The 21,693-nt window shown below is 39.5% G+C and overlaps 2 protein-coding genes across 2 annotated transcripts; both read left to right on the top strand.

Moving 5' to 3' along the window:
• Positions 1-14,145: 14,145 nt before the first annotated feature.
• Positions 14,146-14,715, top strand: LOC149218136 (uncharacterized). The gene has a single exon (XM_089386488.1). It carries the CDS (start codon positions 14,146-14,148, stop codon positions 14,713-14,715), a length of 570 nt encoding a protein of 189 aa, XP_089242614.1.
• An 87-nt stretch (positions 14,716-14,802) lies between these two features.
• LOC149218135 (uncharacterized) lies at positions 14,803-18,309 on the top strand. Its single transcript, XM_089386487.1, has one exon. The coding sequence runs from the start codon at positions 14,803-14,805 to the stop codon at positions 18,307-18,309; it is 3,507 nt and encodes a 1,168-aa protein (XP_089242613.1).
• The last annotated feature ends 3,384 nt before the right edge of the window (positions 18,310-21,693 follow it).

Raw genomic sequence — 21,693 nt, 5'->3', positions numbered from 1 at the left:
GGGGGATGGCACCTTTATCCCAAGGCAAGTGTTCTACGATAGCTAATGCTTTAGCACAAGAATGCTCATGGATAGAAGGTTTATCCTAGAAGATGGCTTTATTCTCAACCAACCATACTCCCAAACATATGATCAATGGAAGAGCTTTGAAAGCATGACAAGATGGGTTGAACATTCAAACCCTCCACGCCCCCTCCAGATCCTCCCTAGCCCATACCCTTGAATGACCAACGAATTTATTGCAGATAATCCATACATATTGATAAAATGGACAAGTCATGAAGATATGCTTTGCATTTTCTTTGCCATTTTTGTGTAAGGAACACTAGCCAAACATTATCCCAAATCATTTATTAAGGATATCCAAGTGGGAGCTTTATTTTCTAGCAAGCACTACATGAAAAGTTTTTATTTTGTAGGGCACTTGGTTTTCGATAATGCCTTTCACCACCACTTGGTAATGGCATCATCTTTGATTGCCATAAGAGAAGTGCATCCAAGCTTGGGGGGTGTAACATCTAAAGGGAGAGATGTTCCAAGCTATTTCATCATTTTTGTCTAATAACCAAATGTGTCCACTTGATATGGTATTTACATATTCATTCCATTCCTCTCTAAGGTCCCCTTTCAGACCCAATTCCTCAATTGAAAGTCGTCCTTGGCTCCATGTCATTGTTAGAGTTGGATTGGTAATGTGGTTGAGTTTAGAGATACCTCTATCTCACATGTGGTCTATTAAAGGGGTATTTGTGGGGGGTGGGGTAGGAGGAGATGGCCTTAACCATTGTTTATTCAAGAATCAAGACATATTCTCACCTAGTCTCCTCTTCCTACTTTCCATGCTAATCCGTTGCTTATATTTTTGAAGGAGTTAAGGACAACCCTCGATATCACATATATGTTTTCTCGTGGCTTGTCCACCCTCCCAATCCAAGCTTCTAACGAACTCAAAGCAACGTATTTTTGAGTGCCAATGGTTGTCCATGAGCTCTAAGTTGAAATTAATATCCACCCACATTTAGTAGCAAGGGCTTTAGAGAGAAAAAAGATATTCTTTAAGCCCCATACTCCTAAGGCCTTTGGCATAACTAATTTTCCCATTTAACCCAAGGAAGTACTCAATGATCCTGCTTCCTGACTAGAGGAATTTGAAACAGATTCTTCTATTTTTTTTTCAAGACACCTTTTGGAAAGCATGCAAGGGCCATACAGTGGATAGCGATAACTTCTAATACCAATTTAATTAGCACTAATCGACTTGTTTGAGATATCCATCAAAAGGACCAACTTTTTAGTCTTTTCTCAATCTTAGAGATGAACCAAAACCAATCCTCCTTTTTGTAACAATTTGGCCTGAGATTGAGTCTGAAGTACATTAGGCCCTCTTCTAGCAGTCTAGATTCAAAAGGGAGCATTTGAATAAGTTGAAAAGTCTCCCCATCATCCAAGTTTTGCATGGAAATTGTGGATTTCATGTTTCCTATTTCCATACCAGTGGCTTCCCATACAAAGAAAGAATATTTGACAACAAGCTCAAATCTATAAGAGAACCATCACAAGACATGAGGATATCATCGATGAATAGAAGATGTGTAATGGTCATAGCCTAAGAAATAAGAATGCCGTGGAATTCACCTCACCTCTTTTCCTCCTCTATTAGGTGATTAAGTTGTTCTACTACCAACAAAAAAATTAGTGGGGAGAGGGTACATCCTTGACGCATACCTCTTTGTGCATGAAAGAAAGGGGAGGTCAATCCATTTATTAACATTGTGAATGAAACATTCTGAACGCAACTAATCATCCAAGCAACATAGTCTAGGTTGAGGCCCATGTGTGTCACGAGGAGACTTAGTTAAATCCAATTGACTCTGTCATGCAACAAACCCTTTTAAACTCAGTATTTTCAAACTATGTAAGTCGTCCTTAACAACGCCAATTGTTGCATGAATCTGTCTCCCCTTCAGAAAAGAAAATTATTCTTTGGAAATATATCAAGAAATGCTTGGTTTGATTCTTAAGGCGATGAATTTTTCTATTACCTTACATATGGAATTACACAGAGAGATAGGTCAAAAATTATCTACAGAAGATGGATGGTCCAACCTGGGAATAAATGCGATGAAAGTCATATTGAATGCTAGAAAAATATGCCTTTTCTTTCCATATTCTTTAATCACCACCAGGAAATCATTACCAATAGTGTCAAACAACTCAAGAAAAAATGCTACAGCTTAGCCATCCGGACATGGGCTTTTGTCTTTTTGAAAACTATGTAAAACAATTTCCAGTTCATCATCTTAAAAACTTTGTCCATGATGACCATGTTATCATCTCCGTTGACCGACCTGAGGAAAAGTTGAGCTATTATAATTACTTTTGTGATTAGGGCTCCAGCTAGGGCATGGAAGAGGTTTTCAAAATGAAACTTGTTGAGGGATTCTAGGCCTTCAAAATGCGTAACTTTTATGCCATAAGGGCCTTGAAGACTCCATATGGTATTGTGCATTTTCATTCCCTTGGCATATGCCTGGAAATTTTTATGTTCTCATCCCCGCTAGCCAATCAAATGGATCAACTTTTTGATCATCTCTCTTTCTCTCATTCCTATAAGAGCACCTTTTTCCATTTTTCCAAAGTCATAAGAGACTCTCTTGAATCAGGAGACATGAATCCTTCCCTGTCTTGATCAACAAAGTCCTACAGTTGTTGTTCAATCTCCCTTAGTTGATGCACCTCAACCAACTTTTTCTTTTTAACCCATTCTCTAGTTTTCAATTTCATGAACTTGAGATTAGCCTCAAATTGGTTGGTCACAGAGGAGTTGAGATGAGGAGCGAAAGAATTCCAATGAGAGTTAACAAGGGATAAAAACTCCTCTTTTAATCAGGAGGGGTTAATACTAAAAGTGCTAGCTAGTTTTAGGGATTCCCCTCTAATTTCCAAAAAAATGATGGAGTGGTGTGAATCATTGTTATGCAACCAGCTCACAAAATAGAAGAATGAGATAGATCAACGACTTCAAAAGTAGCCTCTTCGAGGACGAAACCTCCTTTACATTACAAAAATGAACAATTCTTTGATGATACAAATGACAAGACCTCCTTTCTATATATAGGAGTCGAAGGGGTCACAATATAATCAGAGCTGACATAACAATAATAATGTAAGGGCACAACAATAACAATAATGGGCTTCTATGGGGCACAATAATAACAATATGGGGACAACATGGGCACAACAACAACAATAAGTGGCTACAATGACAATAATAATAAGGGAATAGACTAGTATTATAGGGCCTAACATGCCCCTCTCCTTCAAAAAGTGTTGTCCTCAATGCTTGAGTAGTTCTGGATGTTTCTATATAAAATTCTCATCCTCCCATGTGGAATATTCAGCGGGTAAGTTCTTCCACTTTATAAGATACTCTGAAATTGATCAATTTGCGTAGCTATCGAGTTCTTGTTTCAGTCACTGCTTCAGGTTCCAATATGATTTTTCCTTCCTCGTCAAGTTCTGGCAATATTGTTTGAACTGGGATCTTGTCACCTATAACCTTCTTTAAGCATGAAACATGGAAAACTGGGTGCACTCGGGAAGATGCAGGAAGTTCCAATTTGTATGCCATAGTACCAATATTTTGCAACACCTTATACGGACCATAATACATTAGTGATAATTTATTATCCTTCCTAGCTTGCTTGAGGGACATTTGTTTGTATGGTTGTAGTCGTAGAAATACCTAGCCACCTACATCAAAACATCTTTCGCTGCGATGTTGATCTACCTGTTGTTTCATTCTATTCTACACCAAAGTCAGGTTATCCTTTAAGATTTGGAGAAGTTTTTGTTGATGCTCAATGTGATCTTCCACTGCTTGAAGCTTAGAATTTTCTCTTAAATATGATGTGATGGACGGTGGATGATATCCATAAAGTGCCATAAACAGGGTCATTTTTGCTGCAGTATGGAATGAAGTGTTATACCACCATTCAGCCAGAGGCAACCTTTTGACCCATTATGCATGTTTATCAGATACAAAGCAACAAAGATATCCTTCCAAACATTTTTTCACTATCTCAATTTTCCCATCAGATTGATGATGATAAGATGAGCTATGAGCTAACTGAGTGCCTAGGCAACAAAATAATTTTGTCCAAAAATTTCTAGTGAAAATAGGATCTCTGTCGCTTACAATAATCTTTGGGTTTCCATGTAGCTTTTGAATTGTTTCCATAAATTTAGTAGTAATTGTACTGGCTTTAAATGGATGAGATAATGCACAAAAGTGTGCATACTTGGTAAGTCTATCAACTACCACCATTATGACACTCTTTCCTTCGGGCTTGGGTAAACCTGTGATAAAATCCATTGAAACCTCCTCCCAACATTGACTTGGAATTGATAAAGGTTGTAATATACCTGGGGTCTTAATTGTCTCAACGTTATTTTGTTGGCAAACCAAACATTCTGCCATAAACTTTTGAATATCATATTTAAGGTCATCCCAGAAAAATTCGTTCTTAACCCTATGGTGATTTTTTAAAATTATGAATGCCCTCCTAAGGGACAGGTGTGCAATTCCAGAAGAATATTTTGTTTGAGTTGGGAATTCTTACAAAGGTATAAGCGATCTTTGTACCATAACGAATCATTTTTCCAGCTAAATGTATCAGATGTACTGGGATCTTGCTGCAACTTTTGAATGAGTTCCCACACTTCTTCGTCATTCCTTCATTCATCCCTTGCTTTGTTTATCCAATATGGTTGGATAATAGAAATGCCACAAAGAAATGCTTTCACATCCTCATCCTTTCTTGAGAGTGCATCTGCAACAACATTTTGCTTCCCTTTTTTGTAGATGATTTCAAAGTCATAACCCAACATCTTTGTGACCCATTTTTTCTTCTCTTATGAAGTTAATATCTTTTCTAAAAAGTATTTAAGATTATCATGATCCGTTTTTAACTTGAAGTGTCTTCCCATTAGGTAAGGTCACAATTTCTTAAGTGCATGTAGTATTGCCAACATTTCCTTCTCATAAATAGCTTTGTGTAAATACTTTCCTTTGATTGGACGACTTTTAAAAGCAATGAGTCTTTCTTCTTGCATTAAAAAAACACCAATTGCATTCCCTGAGGCATCACATTCCACAATAAAGGCTTTTGTGAAGTTTGGTGTAGCTAAGACTGGTGCTTGACACATTGCCTCTTTAAGATGTTCAAAGGCTTTCGTTGCTTCTGGAGTCGAAGAAAATGCATCTTTCTTCAGTAATGTTGTTAGAGGTGCTGCTATTCTCCAATAATTCTTAACAAGCTTGCAATAATACCCTGCCAACCCAAGAAATCCTTGGAGATGCTTTATGGATGTGGGGATTTTCCATTCCCTAAAGGCTTTAAGTTTGTTAGGGTCTACCTTAACACCTTCATGAGATACAATATGACCCAAGTATTCCACCTCTTGTACTCCAAAGAAACATTTGGAGGTTTTTGCATATAATTGTTTCTCCTCCAATAGTTTGAGCACTCTATTTACATGTTGAACATGATCCTTCCAAGACTTGTTGTAGATTAGTATATCATCAAAAAATACTAACATAAATTTTCTAAGGAAGGGTTTGAAAATGGAATTCATCAAACCTTGAAATGTAAAAAGTGCATTGGTAAGGCCAAAAGGCATGACCAAGAATTCACAATGACCCTCATGAGTTCTAAATGTTGTTTTCAGAATGTCTTTAGTCTTCATTATGATTTGATGATCTCTTGAACGAAGGTCCAACTTGGTGAAGTAAATTTCCCCATGAAATTCATCCAATAATTCATCAATGGCAGGAATGAGAAATTTATCTTTAATAGTGAGCTTGTTGAGTTCCCTATAATCTGGACACATTCGTCATGATCCAGCCTTCTTATGCACCAATACTACTGGAGCAGAGAAAGAACTTTGACTAGGTTGAATTATAATAGCCTCTAGCATTTTTGCAACCATATGTTCAATTTCACTCTTTTGGGCATAGGGATATCTGTAAGGCCTGATGTTGGCAGTCTCAAATACCTTGGAATGGTTGTCCAAGACTTTTTGGAGACCTGGAGAAATAGATGATTTCGATGTGGGAACCTCTAGCGAACATAATTGTGCAATTGCAACACGTTGTTCTTTCTTTAGAAGATTTGTCATGCCTTTAGAGTTGATTATCTTTGTCGGTTTCCATGCGATACCCCTTAATTCAACTTCCTTTCCTTTTGATTTTTTTCAAGAAAAGTTCTTGAAAAATAAAAGCTATTGTACCCAATGATTGTAGCCACTGGACTCCTAGTACAACATCAGCACCACCCATTGGAATGGAAAGCATTGGACTATTCAACTCATATTCTCCCATGGGTAGCTTGATATTATGGCACTTTGTAGAACAATTTATGGTTCCTCCATTTGCAACGATCACTTGACACTGTGGTGTTGGATATAGGAAGCAATTCAATTCCTTCGCTATCTTACAATGAATAAAATTATGGGTACTGCCTGAATCAATCAACACTATTACCTTTTTCTTCTTGATATGTCCTTCTATATTAATAGTTTGAGTAGTGGTAATTTTGGCCAATGCATTGCAAGATATGATCGGATTCATTTCTTCTTTTTCTAGGGTTTGTTCCTGGTGTGTATCCTCTTCTTTTGATGTTTCTTGTTCCTTTTCTTCTTCCTCTTCACAATCTATTTAAAATAATTTCTTTTCAGCACATTTATGGCCTTTAGTGTATTTTCTATCACAATTGTAACAAAGCCCTTTTTCTCTTTTTTCTTCCAATTTTTGTGGTGTCAACCTTGTAGGTTGTGGAAGGCTAGGGGAAACAACACTTCCATCTTTTTAGTTGTGATTTGTAGGCTTCCTTGTTGTCATAATTTTGCTTTCATTTTTTCTTGCCAACTTGAATGCCTTCTCCAATGAATTAGGTTCCCAAAGGCAAAGCTCATGTTGGATTTTATCATTTAAAGTCCTTATGAACACATCAATCCTATGCTCCTCTGGAATATCTTTTACCCTTATATTCAATTTTTGGAAGTCCTCAATGTGCTCCACCATTGAACCCTTTTGTTTGAGATTTATCAATTGGCTAAAAAAGGTGTTGCTTTTTGTATCTTGATAACGTGTTATCATTTTTCCTGTAAAAATTGCCCAAGTGAAAATTTGTTTATGAGAGCAAAGCCATTGATACCATACAAACTGATTGGTTTCCAAATATAAAGTCGCAATGCATACGTTTTGTGTGTTTTTCACATTATGGAGATCAAAATATTGCTTCATTTGTAGTATCCATGTTACGAGCTCCTTGCCATCAAACTTCCTCATATCGATCTTTGGAACATGGCGGGTCTTCAATCCAACGTTAGAGTCCATGAAATCATGACTAACATTTCTTTTGTTCTCATCATGAGTCTCCCTTTTCGCCATTAGGAAGTATTTCTTGTAGCAACTTTGCCAAACCTCCTTTCAAACATTTTGTGTCTTTCTTCAAATATTCAATGTTTACTTCTAAACCATCCATATTAGCTTCCACACCATCCATCTTAGCTTCCACGCCATTCATCTTAGCTTCCACGCCTTTCTTTAAACCATCCATCTTAGCTTCTGTTACATATTGTGAGAGTGAAATTTGTCGCACTTGGTCTCGTAATTTTGATATATCATGTTGCATTTCTTCCTCTTCTTCACGAGTCATGCTAGAGATTTCAGGTTGCTTACTAGGTGTTTCCATTTTATTTCTTCGGGGCATCAATTAATTATAAGTATTCTTCCCTGTGCCCTTTGAATCACTTCAAACAATTTTTTCAAACCAAACTTATGCAAATTTTTTAAAAAGACTACACACCTTTTTTCTCTTTGTAGGAGCTCGATATTGAATCTGTTGTATATCTATAATTTCGGATCTCCAAGGTCTAAAATTTCATCATGTGATATCTCTTTGTGTCCTCTTTCCATCCCCACAAGTCTTATCCATATTGGATTCTCCAAGAAATAGTTATGTTAAATCTCCCACGATGACCTGATTATAGACTGGTTCAGTAGATCGAACTTGTACGAAGTGCCACGTGTCACTGTTTCAACCTTCGGACCTGAAAACGATACACAGAAAATTACAGTCTGTCCTCTTTTTGTAACTATTTATTAAATTTCAATGCTATGCTCAGAGAAAAAGTTATAACGATTTTCCCAAGGTGACCTGTTTGAGATCGAATTTGAGAGCCTGCAAAAACCCTAACTTCCTCAGTTCATATCTCCGAAAATATAGTGAGACAAGATCTGAAATTTGGTCCCGAGGTTCATCACGATTTCAAATCAAATGGGTTTTAATTTCATCTTATGAAGATTCATAGAAAAAAGGTTATAGCAAAAATTCCACGATGACATGTTTGAAGCAGCGAAATCCTAGAATCCAAAGCTCCGATACCAATTGTTATGCAAGTAGCTCACAAAATAGAAGAATGAGATAGATCAACGACTTCAAAAGTAGCCTCTTCAAGGGGGAAACATCCTTTACATTACACAAATGAACATTTCTTCGATGATACAAATGACAAGACCTCCTTTTTATATATAGGAGTCTAAGGGGTCAGAATATAATCAAAGCCGACATAACAATAATAATGTAAGGGCACAACAATAACAATAGTGGGATTCTATGGGGCACAATAATAATAATATGGGGACAACATGGGCACAAAAATAACAATAAGGTGCTACAATGGCAATAATAACAAGGGAATACATTAGTATTATAGGGACCTAACAATCACCCCCAAACCCTGCCCATTGTTTAATTAGAGGGAAACTTTCCACTAGAGCCTATGATAATAAGAAACGATCAATTCCCATGGCCACCCTATATATATACTTGTACGACAATTGCTCCAAGTAGGGGATAATTTCAGAGGTTCCACATCCACTAGATTTTGACCTTCAATTTTATTCAAAACGTAATTAGCTAGAGGGTCCGACCTAGACCCGGGACCCTAGGATTTGGATGTGCCTAGGGGGAAATTCAAGTCACCGCCATGGATGAGGCTCAGAGAATCGAAAAGAGATTTATCAAAGAGTCTATCCAAGAACCCATTACGGTTGAGAGAAGGACCATATAGATTTAACAGAGTGAATGAAGAGCCAAGGTCCTCTAAAAAGGCATCCAAACCCAAACCAAAATCCATACTCTAAAAAATTGAGACTTTAATATTCAGAACTTTCCAACCCACTGCAAGCCCCTCAAATCTTCCACTAGTAGCCAACACAAGGAACCTCCAACCCTTCAAGAGAGCCTTTAAACAGTTGACTATGACATCGCCATCACCCAAGGTTTCTTGAAATAAAACCACGTCAAGACAATTTTCTTCGACGAGACTACCAATAACACATTTTTTATGGGGACATGCTAGACCCCTGCAATTAAAGGAAATGAGTTTTACTGGGAAACTCCTCTAGGGCTAGAAAACACTCTAAGGGACCCATGAATAAAAGGTTGTTTCTCCGAAGCTAGGTTTGCTCAAGCTTTAACTTTCACCTTGGTAAGGTGAGATATGTGACCTCAATTTTACTTGAACTACCGTAACAATATTCATAAGCATTGATTTGTTATAAAAAAAAAATTGACCGAGTCAAAATGTTTACATAACATAACAAGAAATTACAACATCTCTTCCATATTGCGCTGGAGAGCACCTCAAGGCACAATTAATAACAAACAGATCCATCTTAACTTCAGATTTATCAAGCACCGAGAACGATCAAATCTCTGAGTGCAAATCTCTTTTTTGAGTGCAAAACTCGAGTAAAGATTTGCTTCTCAAAATATTTGATCCCTCTCAGTGCTTGATAGATCTAGAGTATATTACATACGAATACCATTGGAAAAACCATAGATTGTCAAAACGTGGACACCAAAAGTCGTGAACTGTAAATTTTATTTAAAAATGATAAATTATCGCGCTAAGAGGCACTCTCTAGCCCAATACATAAGAGATGTTGTAAGGTTATGTTAAGTAGACTTTTTGACTTCGTGAAAATATTAATAATAATAAATTCAAATTATTTAAAGTAAAATGAAAATAAAATTTTGACTTAATCAAATTACATAAAAATAGAATATAATTAATATTATATATATAAAAGTTCTCCCTCGGGATGCAAGTGCTTGAAGGTGTCCACCTCTCCTTAACTATTATGATGCTTTCTATCTATCTTTTTGCTTCTAGTTGGTAGCATTATATGTGTGTGTGTGTGTGTAGCCCTTCATGCCCTCTTTGTAGTCATGTTTAGCCCTAGTTATCAAGTCTATAGTTGGATGCTACTGGTAGTTTAGTAGTTTATTACTATGTCTTTAGAACTAAAAGACTTTTCATCTCTCGCTGGTCTAGTTTCCCTAGTGGCAGACCACAACTAGAAAAACTATGGATGTAACTTGTTTTTTTTATTAATCAAGTACTCAGTAGCTTACACACACGCATATTTTAAACCAACCTAGATTCATCTTAACTCTAGTTCTATCCAGCTCTAGAAGGGATCAAATCTAGATGTTTTCACCTTGAGAGATTTGATCTCTCTCTATGCTTGATAGATCTGAAGTTAAGATGAATCTAGGTTGGTAATTATTATTATTATTATTAATTTATTTTTTTAATGTAATTTGACTAAGTCAAAATGTTTACTTAACATTACAATATCTCTTCCATGTTGTGTTGAAGAGTGTCTCTTAGTGCAATTAATTACCAGCATAGATCCATCTTAACTTTGGATCTATCAAGCATCAAGAGGGAACAAATATATCATGCTACAAACCTATTTTTTGAGTGCAAAATTTGAGGTAAGGTTTGCATCTTGAGAGATTTGATCCCTCTTGGTGCTTGATAGATCCAAAGTTAAGATGGATCTACGCTATTTTAATAACTAAACCGACGTAGACCCATCTTGACTTTTGAAGCACCAAGCACTGAGAGGGATCAAATATCTTCTCAATGTAAAAGAGGTTTGCATTTAAAGACATTTGATCCCTCCCGACGCTTAGTAGTTTTGGAGTTAAGATGAATCTAGGTTGGTTAAATTATTAATTTTATGTTATATTAATTTTTTTTGAATTATATTTTACATTTGACTGAGTCAAAATGTTAAACATTGCATCTTTACCATAATGGGTTGGAGAGTGTCTCTCAAGGCAATAATTAATAATTTACTTTATTTTTATTTTTATCTATTTATTTATTTTTAAATGTAATTTGACCGAGTCAAAATCTTTAAAGAACATAAAATAACATAGCAGGACATTACAGTATCTATTCCATATTGTGCTCGAGAGCGCCTCTTGTTGCAATCACATATTCTTATTCTTTCTTACTCCTTTCACTTTCTTTCCTAAATCTTCTTCTCCTCTACTTTTTGTTTTTATGACATTGTTACATTAATTTCTTAATTCCTTTTCTTATAAACCTTTCTTCTCCATATACTATATTTATTTATTTTTATTTTTAAAATGAAATGGGCAAAGATTTGTATTATTAGAAAAATCTAGATTACAAGGTCAAAATATTTACATATTCCAATCTTCCTTGCAAGTGGGAGATTGACTAGAGAAGCTCAATCCAAACCCTCAAGCGAGTTCCCCATGACACAAAAACTTCAGTCCCTTTTCCAACTAACAATTTTCGCAAAAGCCCTAAAATACAGACACATTTACATTCCATTTTCACTATAATTTTATTTTGATCTAGTTTGACTTCTTGATTTCTTGATGACTTTTTTTTTCTTTCTTCTTTTTTTCCCAACTTGAATCGAACCCACATTTTCTACAAATTACAATGGATTGTTCTTCAACAATTGCATGATATTATTATTGAAATCTTCCTCATTCGCCTAATCTGCCCAAGAAGTTTCCTTTTTAATGATATTCCTTGTGGTTTCCATAGGGGATTCGTTTTCCACGAGGGTTTGCTACTTTTCCACAAACGCTAGGCCTGGAGAATCCTTAGTAGCAACCGAAGGATTCACATTTGCAAGCGAATTTTTCCTACATAGATTATATTTCCGTGGATGTGATTTCTGTGACTGCATCTGCTTCCTTCTCGTCTCCTAATTCTTTCTTGTTTCAGGACAATGACAATAGAATTTTCCCAATGCATTCCCAATGGAGGAGAGCGATGAATGATTCCAAAAATGCAAGGGAAGGTTTGGAAGCCTTACCCAAACTGGGGTTGTTGAGATTAATGTTGTTACTGGGTCAAACTTTGGGAGTCCAGGGTTGCATCAAGAGGCCAACACTCCCACGGACGATATGATGAGGGTTCGCGCTAGCAGACAAGGGTGACAGGGTCACGGACTGGTTTTGACCGTGGGCTGAGCGCGCAGACCTGCCAGGGCAGAGTATATCAGTTTGCTGGCACGGGTTGGGTTAGGTAAAAAAAACCAGTGAGGGAGAACCTAACCTTGTGATATCGCCCTGAACGAAATGGGAGAGTCAAGGGGGGGGGGGAGAGATCCCCTCCTTCAAAAACGTGGTAATGGGGGAGACAAGTACGGGAGGAGAGCAGCATACGGAACGGGAAAATCAAATCCAAGTAATGGGCAACTTATGGCAGAAACGAATGAGAGGAAAATTTTTACCGAGGGCTCAGAAACAGCCTAGGTATGTTGTTCCCCATAATAAATTGGAGGAATACAACTGCTATATGAGGGACCATGCTCTAATCTGCCGATTTGTTGGGTATTGGCCTTCTGAGCGGGAACTCTACAGATGGATTGATCAGCGCTGGAGACCTAAGGGGCAGGTAGATCTCAAACTTGGTGCTCAAGGTTTCTTCACAGCAATATTTTCGAATTTGGAGGACAAGAACAGAATTTTTGAAGAGGGTCCCTATTTCTTGAACAATGCGGGTCTATTCATGAAGTATTGGGAGGAGAGATATAATCCTGAAAAGGAGAAAATGCTTGATGCACTAGTCTGGGTCAGGTTATTTGGGCTTCCTGATGAGTTCTGGGATCCGGAAATCTTGGAAGGAATAGGCAACTCGATTGGCAGCTTTGTCAAAATTGCAGAGGCTACGAAAAGAGGTAAGTATAATGCTTATGCGAGAATCTGCGTTTACATAAACCTGGCTGATCCCCTCCCAGATAATGTTGAGGTAGAGTACCATGACGAAATCTGGAAACAACCAATTGATTATGAACATATCCCTTTCCAATGCCGAATCTGTCACGAGTATGGCCATTTATATCGGCAATGTCCGCTTAATAAAGAGGAAGAGAGCAGGAAAAGTCAAGTGAATCAACAGAGAACCACCGGGAGAGCGGAGGATCCAGAGAGAGGATTTCAACAGGTAGGCAGGAAAAGAAGACCGAATAAAGAAGGACCAAAGACTCAATCTCAAAAGCAACCCAGTCAAGCAAGAAATCAGAACAAATATCAAATATTGCAGAGCGAAGATGAAGAATATGAAGTAAATCTGGAAGATGATGAGGATCCAGAAAATACCCCAATGGAAATCTCAGGAGAGGAGAAAGGGAAAGGAATAACTATTAGCAAAGTCAACAAAGGAAAAACAGAGGAAGAGACAACAGAAACAGAATTAGTGGCTCAGATGGAAGTGGAAAACCAGCCTGAAACTGAAGCAGAAGAAGAGAAAATCATGAGAAGGCTGATCCAGGAGTGGAAGTAATTAGACAGTAGATTCATACCTGAAGATCAAAGGCAGCTATATAAGGAAGTATTCCAGAAATACAAAGAGAAAAAAGGAGAACCCCCGGATGCACCAGCAATGTTAGAGAGTGAGCAAGGGACTGAAGATAAAGGAACAGGCACCTCGGGCAAAAACAGCAGAAAAAGAGGCCGGAAACCAATGAGTGAAACGATCCAGACGGTGGGAGAGATATTGATAAACTCAGGTAAGGTGATACCTCTGTCGGAGGTATTCTTCCCCTCATATAAAAAGTTTTAAATGATAGTTGTCAGTTGGAATATTAGGGGTTTGAATAGTAGAGGTAAACAAAGGTATATGAAGGATAAGCTGAAAAAAGAAAAACCTAGTATTCTGATCTTACAGGAAACAAAGATTTTGATTCAACAAATTGAAGAAATCATAGAAAAAAGTAGATTACCATACCAAGTGATGGGGCAAGATGCAATAGGCTTTGCAGGAGGACTCGCAATCCTGTGGAACCCAAATGACATTACTATAGATAACTGGGTGAGTATGAGTGGAATCCTTTCTGGGCTGGGAAGGGTTGTGGGAACCAAACACCAGGTGGTTATTTCAGGAGTTTATGGCCCTCCGACCCCTGGGAATAAGGAACAGTTCATCAACGGTGTTAAATCGGTCCGTAATCTTTATCCTGAAGCTGCTTGGATTATTGGTGGAGATTTCAACCTGATCAGATCCTTGGAAGAGAAAAAAGGAGGGATAAGGAGGAGGGATCACTATATGGACAGATTTAATGAGATGATAGAAGAGCTCCGGCTAGTGGATATGCAGACCATTAACGGGATATACACTTGGAACAATAGAAGGGGAGGCAAAAACCAAATTGCTTCCAGATTAGATAGATTTTTAGTGTCTGAAGCCATAATGAATAAAGATGTTTTTGTGGAGGCCAAAATCATTCCAGCTCTGGGATCTGACCACTGGCCGATTCGATTAGAGATTGACATCAAAAAGATCCAGGGGAAAAGGCCTTTCTGATTTGAAGCCTTCTGGTTAAGGGACCCAGAGTTCATCAAGAAAGTTGAGAATTGGTGGAAACAAAGTACTAGTCAGGGCAGATGCAGAATGCAAACGTTCCAGTTAAAATTGAGAGAGCTGAAAGGCAAAATCAAGAAATGGAACAAGGAGGAATTTGGCAACATTTTGGAAGATAAACAGAATCTGGAAGGGGAAATGGCTGATCTCCAACAGAAGATAATTCTGGAAGGAAGAACGGAGGAAAGCATTCTCAAGGAAGGGGTAATCCTCGGCAGATTGGAAGAGAGGAGGAAGCAAGAGGAGATCCTCTGGCGCCAAAAATCTAGGATAAAATGGCTAAGGGAGGGAGAACGAAACACTAAATTCTTTCACCAGGCCATGGTCAAGCACAGGCAGGGAAACAGAATCCTATCAATTAAGGACAGAAATGGGGAAAGAGTGGTTGAACAGAATGAAATTGAACAAGTTTTGACAGATCACCATAAGGAAATTTTAACTGAACCTCCAGTTGACAGGACGAGAGCCATACAAGAGATATGCTCTGCTATCCCTAGACTGGTCACTGAGGATCAAAATAAAGCGCTCATGAGGGCCGTGACCTTAGAGGAGCTGGAAGAAATTGTGAAGGCAATGAAGAAAGGGACAGCCCCTGGACCGGATGGTTTCACTGTGGACTTTTATCAGGCTGGTTGGCACTTCTTGGGACAAGAAATTCTGGAACTTGTTGAGGAATCAAGAATAAATCAAAAGGTATGGCCAGCTCTTAACTCTACCTTTTATGCTCTTATTCCTAAGGGAGACAACCTGGAGGAGGCTAATGGCTTTAGACCTATAGCTCTTTGTAATGTCATTTACAAAATAATCACGTCCTTGATTGCTAAAAGATTAAAACCTCTCTTAGACAACTTAATCTCGGCTGAACAAACGGGTTTCGTTGAAGGCAGGCAGATCCTTGATGGTCTTGTTGTAACTCAGGAGGTGATACATTCCTTGAAAGCTAAAAAGCAAAAAGGTATGATGATAAAATTAGATTTATCCAAAGCATATGATAGACTAAATTGGAAATACCTTGTTGCAGTCCTGGAAAGATTTGGTTTTCACCAAAGATGGATTGCTTGGATCCACAATCTGATATCCACTCCTCATTTCTCTATCCTGGTTAATGGAAGTCCTTCAAAAACTTTCAACGCCTCCAGAGGGATTCGTCAAGGTGATCCCTTGTCCCCTTTTTTATTTATCCTAGCTGCTGAAGGACTAGGGAGATTCATCAAACAAGAAAGAGCAGCAAATAGAATTAAAGGATTGCAAATTTGGGGAAACAACTTGCCCCTGACCCATCAACAATTTGTTGATGATATTATGCTGTTTGGGGAACCAACGGTAAGAGAATTCCAAAATCTAAGGAGGATCCTTGATCTATTTTCAGCTGCCTCGGGGTTAGAAATCAACAAAGATAAATCCTGCATCTTCATCTTCAACACAATAGAACAGGTCAGATCCCATCTAATCAGAATTCTTGGATTCAAAAGGGGGGAATTACCCACCAAATACCTGGGCAATATCCTTGACTTCACTTCTAAAAAGTTGAAAAACTGGCAGGGAGTGCCGGACAAGCTTAATAACAAGATTGCCAATTGGACGTTCAGAGTTCTGAATATTGCAGGAAGAATTATTCTTGCTAAGTCGGTTCTTCAGGCTATCCCTATCTATCCTTTATCGATTATGGCTGCGCCTGCTGGGGTATGTGCAAAAATCAGAGAAATTATCCGAAAATTCATATGGAGTGGAGCTGATCAAAAGAAAAAATGGGCTTTGGTCTCATGGAATCAACTAACCGAAAGAAAAGAACAAGGAGGGTTGGGATTAAGGGACCCGGAAATTCTAAACAAGGTCCTGGGAACCAAGCTATGGTGGAGATGGCTTAGTGGAGGAAGTGATCTATGGAAAACTATTTGGAGGACTAAATACAGAATGCCCAACTCACCGGTTGATATCTTAAAACTACAAGAAATTCCCCGAGGCTCCACTATTTGGGAATTAGCCTCTCAAAACAGAGATCTGATTGACAAGCACACTTTCTGGGAAATCAGAGGAGGGTCAGAGGCAAACTTCTGGGAAGATAGCTGGCAACAACGAGAAAGGCTGAACAACATTCAAATCCTTCTCCAAGTCCGTGATAAAATTGCAGGGAACAGACCGAAGGTAAAGGATTATTGGAAGGAAAATGATCTGTCGGAAGGTTGGAGGGTCTGGGAGGAACCGACAGAATGGGATCAGGGTCTTAATTCTGATCTCCAAGACGCATACCGGAAAGAAATGGGATCAAGGAAACTCAGAGCTCGCCATGGGCAAGATATCCTTCGGTGGGGGAGTTCAATGAAGGGGACTTTCTCTACCAAAGAGGCCTATTTTCTAATGGGGTCACAAAATGGAGGAGACAAGAATTGGGAATGGAAATCTATATGGGAAGCCAATTGGTGGCCTAAGGTGTCTATTTTTGTCTGGCTAGCCACAAAGAATAAAATTTTGACATGGGATCGTATCCGTAAGAAGGGTTTCAATGGCCCCTCACAATGCTATCTGTGCAACAATGACGAGGAGGATAGAGATCATCTGCTGGTTCGATGTCCATATGCTGAGCGACTATGGATATCAACTAAACGATTGTTCAATAAGCCAGGGTTCAACACTAGAGAATTTAAAGATACAATTTTTCAGTGGAATAAGGAAACCTTCCATTGCCGGGTTGTCCAGAGGGCTTGGAACCTGATATCTACTTTCATTCTTTGGACGGTCTGGAAAGAACGGAATAGGAGGATATTCCAGAATGTGGCTAAAACTCCAGAAGTAGTTTGGGCGCAGGTGGTAGAGTATACGAGGGAGACCATCCTAGTTGATAAATGGGAAAGTGATGACTGGAAGACTACTCCAGAAGAACAAGAAATCCTGAACAAACTTAATTTAAAACTGGAGATGGTTCACTATAAATGTTCGGCCAGCAATGATATGAGAACTCAGAGTCCAGAGAAATTCTCGTACCCGAGGGACCAATTTATCAAGCTTAACTTTGACGGGGCCTCGAAGGGCAACCCGGGAGAAGCTGGATTTGGGGGGATCTTTAGAGACAGTAATAATCAAGTTAGGTGGATCTATGCCGAATGGGGGGCACAAATGACCAATAATGAGGCTGAGTTTTGGGCCCTGCACCAAGGTTTACAAATTGCCATTAGGAATGGCTATACCAACCTAGAAATTACAGGGGATTCGCAGTTGGCTGTGGACATGTTGAGGAGACTCAACAATGGGCAAGGTTGGGAGAAAGTAACCAAAAGCTGGAGGACCGCAGGCATTGTCCAAGAAATAGCCAGCTTGATTAAACGTATAGACTACAGCATCATACGCCATGTGCGTCGAAAAGGGAATCAGGCTGCAGACTGGTTGGCGAATTGGGGCTGCAATGGACGTGGTAGTTCAATTGAAAGCCAGTGGAGAGCCATAGAAGGTAATCAGGAGTGGAAGGAGCTGGCAGACCTCATCAAGATGGATCATGTTCAAGCCACGGAGGATAATGCGCGGTCCAGCGGGTCGGATTAATAGGAAATTGTGGAGAGCCAGATGTAAGATTAGGATGCAATCGGGATTTGTCAAAATCATCATGCCAGACAGCAGGACGAAGGACTTAGATCGGGGCGACAGTACTACAGTGGCAGGTGAAACAGTTGGGAATAAGTTCACTCAACGCAAGGTTCTTAATGCCCGAACTATGACTGGAGATGGAGGCGGCTCATCAGGATTCACAGCAGAGGGAATGAGTAATGATAAGATGGCAGGGAGGAGTGGTTCACCGGAGAGTGACCGGCGGCATTCGATAACCGGTATCTTCTGCGTCCCCGCGGCAAAGAATACTCTATATAATCGAAGCGGGTTGATGGTGAAGGAATTGCGAGAGTTCATCATCCGGGCAAGAGGGGCGGGCTCCATTGAGAGGCATAAAACAACAGCGAACAGTCCTGGAGACCAGGGATTGAAGAGGGACGATCCTCTGGGAATTATGGAGACTAGGCAGAGGCAGAGACAGGCGATGGAGCATCAGGGCGTAGGGGAGGAAACCAGTGATAGAAAGGGCAAGAACCTCATGCAGGAGGAGCCTTCCTTCTCTGTTTGGGAGGTACAGGACGACTCGGAGGAAGACATCACCCCGGACGCGGCTAAGGACAGCGGGCGTCATCACGAGCACCTGGTTGAGGAAGGAACCGAGCAGGTGAACGAGAACCCTGCGGGTGCTGAGGATATGATGATTCGGCGTTATGGGTTGAGGAAGCGCGGAACCGTTGCTAACAAAGGAGATGACCGGGCCAGCAAGAGAGGCCGTGGTCGAAAGGGGCATGGAAAGGAGGCTGGGGAAACTTCCAGGCGGGGGCCGGGAAGGAACAGGAAGCCGAAAGAGACTGCTACGGACCGTGTGCGCAAAGCCGAACAGGCTTTCCTTCGCTTTTCCAACCAGGCGGTTCGCAAGGTAACGCAGAGGCTTGAAGAGGAAGCCACCCAAGATCAGTCAAATGAGGAATTAGAAGACTGGACTTTCCTTCTGCACGACCCGGGTCAAACCAGAGGACGCATGTCCTTATATAAACAGTCCCTTCACCTCTACTGGGTGATGAAGGGAATCCTGGCCAAGGCGTTGTTGCAAGTGGCGAAGGAAATGGTGAATTTGGCTAAGGGAGGCCCTGACATCCGTCGGGAACTGAGTTTTCTGCGAGTAGCCATGCTGAAACAGGACGAAGCCATGATGAGGATGGAGGAGAAATTGAACACCATCCAGCAAATGCTAACACGGGACCAGCAGGAGCAAGCGGAAGAGGCGTTGCAGCAACCTGTGGAAGACCATGAATAACTCAAGATATGTTTAGAACTTGCAAAAATTTTTGTGGTTATAGCTTTGTTTTTGTCAAAGATAGGAGAATGCATATCATACAAAGCAATAGCTTTTGTAATAGTTTTAGTAAGTTTCAGGACTGCATAGTTTATTTAGCAAATTCCATCAGACTGTGGACATATTTTTTTGGGCTGCTATTAAGAATTACAGATGGAAATATGACCCGGTTTCCCCTAGAGGGCGGGTAGATACTGTTTTATGAACTGATGTAATGTTCTTTTTGATCGAAGTAATAGAATGAGCACCATCTTAGCCTACAAAAAAAAAGAAAAAAAAAAAGAGGCCAACACTCCCACAAAACCACAACCCAGCTTCACAAATGGTCTTCTTGTCCTTAATATTATAAAAAATCATAGTGAAGAAAACCCGAGCCATAGGGTAAATATTCAACTCATCCATCAAAATGGGTTTCAATGTCTCAAAAAGCCATTTATGCAGATTGGCCAGTACCCGTTAAACTTGAAAACCAAGCCATTCTCTTAAAAATATTTTTCACAACAAAAATATTCCTCATCCACAGGAACATTGAGGGAAGAAATTTATTGTACCACTCGAAGACTAGAACCAACTTTTGACATAGAGATGTATTAAAATGAAGAAGATCTAGCTTGACTAGCAACCATACCTGCAAAAGAAACAAACTCTTTCACTAAATCATAAGGATTCACCATTGAACGATCTATAGAAAATCCATGCAAACAAAGCAAAGATTGAATGGCTAGGGTAAAACCCTAGCCGCCACAAGAGTTTTCAAAGCTCCTTCCATCTCTCTTTCTTCCTGTACTTTCATAATGCCTATTAATTAATTAATTAATTATCCTATTGTAACAGCAGGGACAACCTCTGGCTAAGAGGAGGTTAGTGGCTAGGATATCTACTCAAAATAAGTAAAAATATTTTCTTTTATGATTGTAAACATTATTGCATAGAGATATTTATTTAAAAAGTAATGTAATTTTTGTACTTGGAGAAAATGACAGAACCCTTCAAGATGGCCAAGATGTTTGTGGATACAGCTTACTGAAGTTGCAGTATGGAAGGAAAGAATACTAAGGAAAAACATTCAATGTAGAGGGCGGATTTAGAACCCTTTACACAAAACCTTAGTTGAAATAATGAAATGTAAGAAGGTGAACTAATGAAAAATGTGGAGCACAATTTAAGGTTTCTTTAAATAAAATTCTACAAGTACTTTCCCCTATTATCAAAGCATCAATAAATTTGTTGATGAAAAGCAACCAATCGCTTCATTACACATTTTCCCATGGAAGAATGACATAATAAATGATTTACAGAGATAGTAAGAACATGTTATAACCAACACACAAAGGGAATCATGTGAGAAAACTTTATTGATTCTCCAAGTGATCCATGTGGCTCCAGACACAAGCAGAAGTCCAAGAGGACTCAGAAAGGATAAAAAATCAAAGTTATTAGAATGTTGTCAAACTAGGACCAGAGCGTAGATCTCGTCGTCCTCATCATAACAGTGCAAACGGTTCGTTAAACCGAGCTTGTATGCGAAAGTTAGAGGCAGTCAAAGTTCATGGTTGAGCGGGTGACTTGGCACGCTTAAGGAAGGCACAATTTCGGAGAAATATGGCCACCGGATTTCGGCCAACTTCTAGGAGAAATTGTGGCCTCATTAAATCGTCTCCTACGGTCAAATTTGGGAAATTTTAAAAATGGCTATTATTGTAAAAAAATAATAATAAATATTAAAAAGGTGGCGAGCCATGACCCCCGCCACCTCCACCGGATCCAAAACCATATTAAAACAATTTTAATTCAAAAGGGCTGACAGGCCATGACCCGCGCCGACCCACTGCCACCATTAACGATCGTTAACATTTCAAAGGCGTGCGGGCCACCCCCGGCGGACCCGCCACCCATGGTGGAACGACCACCCATATAATACAATGGATCCAAAACATTTTTTGCCGCGTATCACATCGCATTAAATTGTGGAGCCGAGGGGATTGAACCTGCCCGGCCCGCGTGGGCCGGCCTCCACCAGGCGGCCCCATGTGGCATTACGCTAA

This window comes from Pinus tabuliformis, chromosome Q, assembly GCF_031772625.1.
Source record: "Pinus tabuliformis cultivar Carrire ecotype Pingquan chromosome Q, CPIR1, whole genome shotgun sequence".
NCBI lineage: Eukaryota > Viridiplantae > Streptophyta > Pinopsida > Pinales > Pinaceae > Pinus > Pinus tabuliformis.
This window is presented reverse-complemented; position numbering and strand designations above follow the sequence as displayed.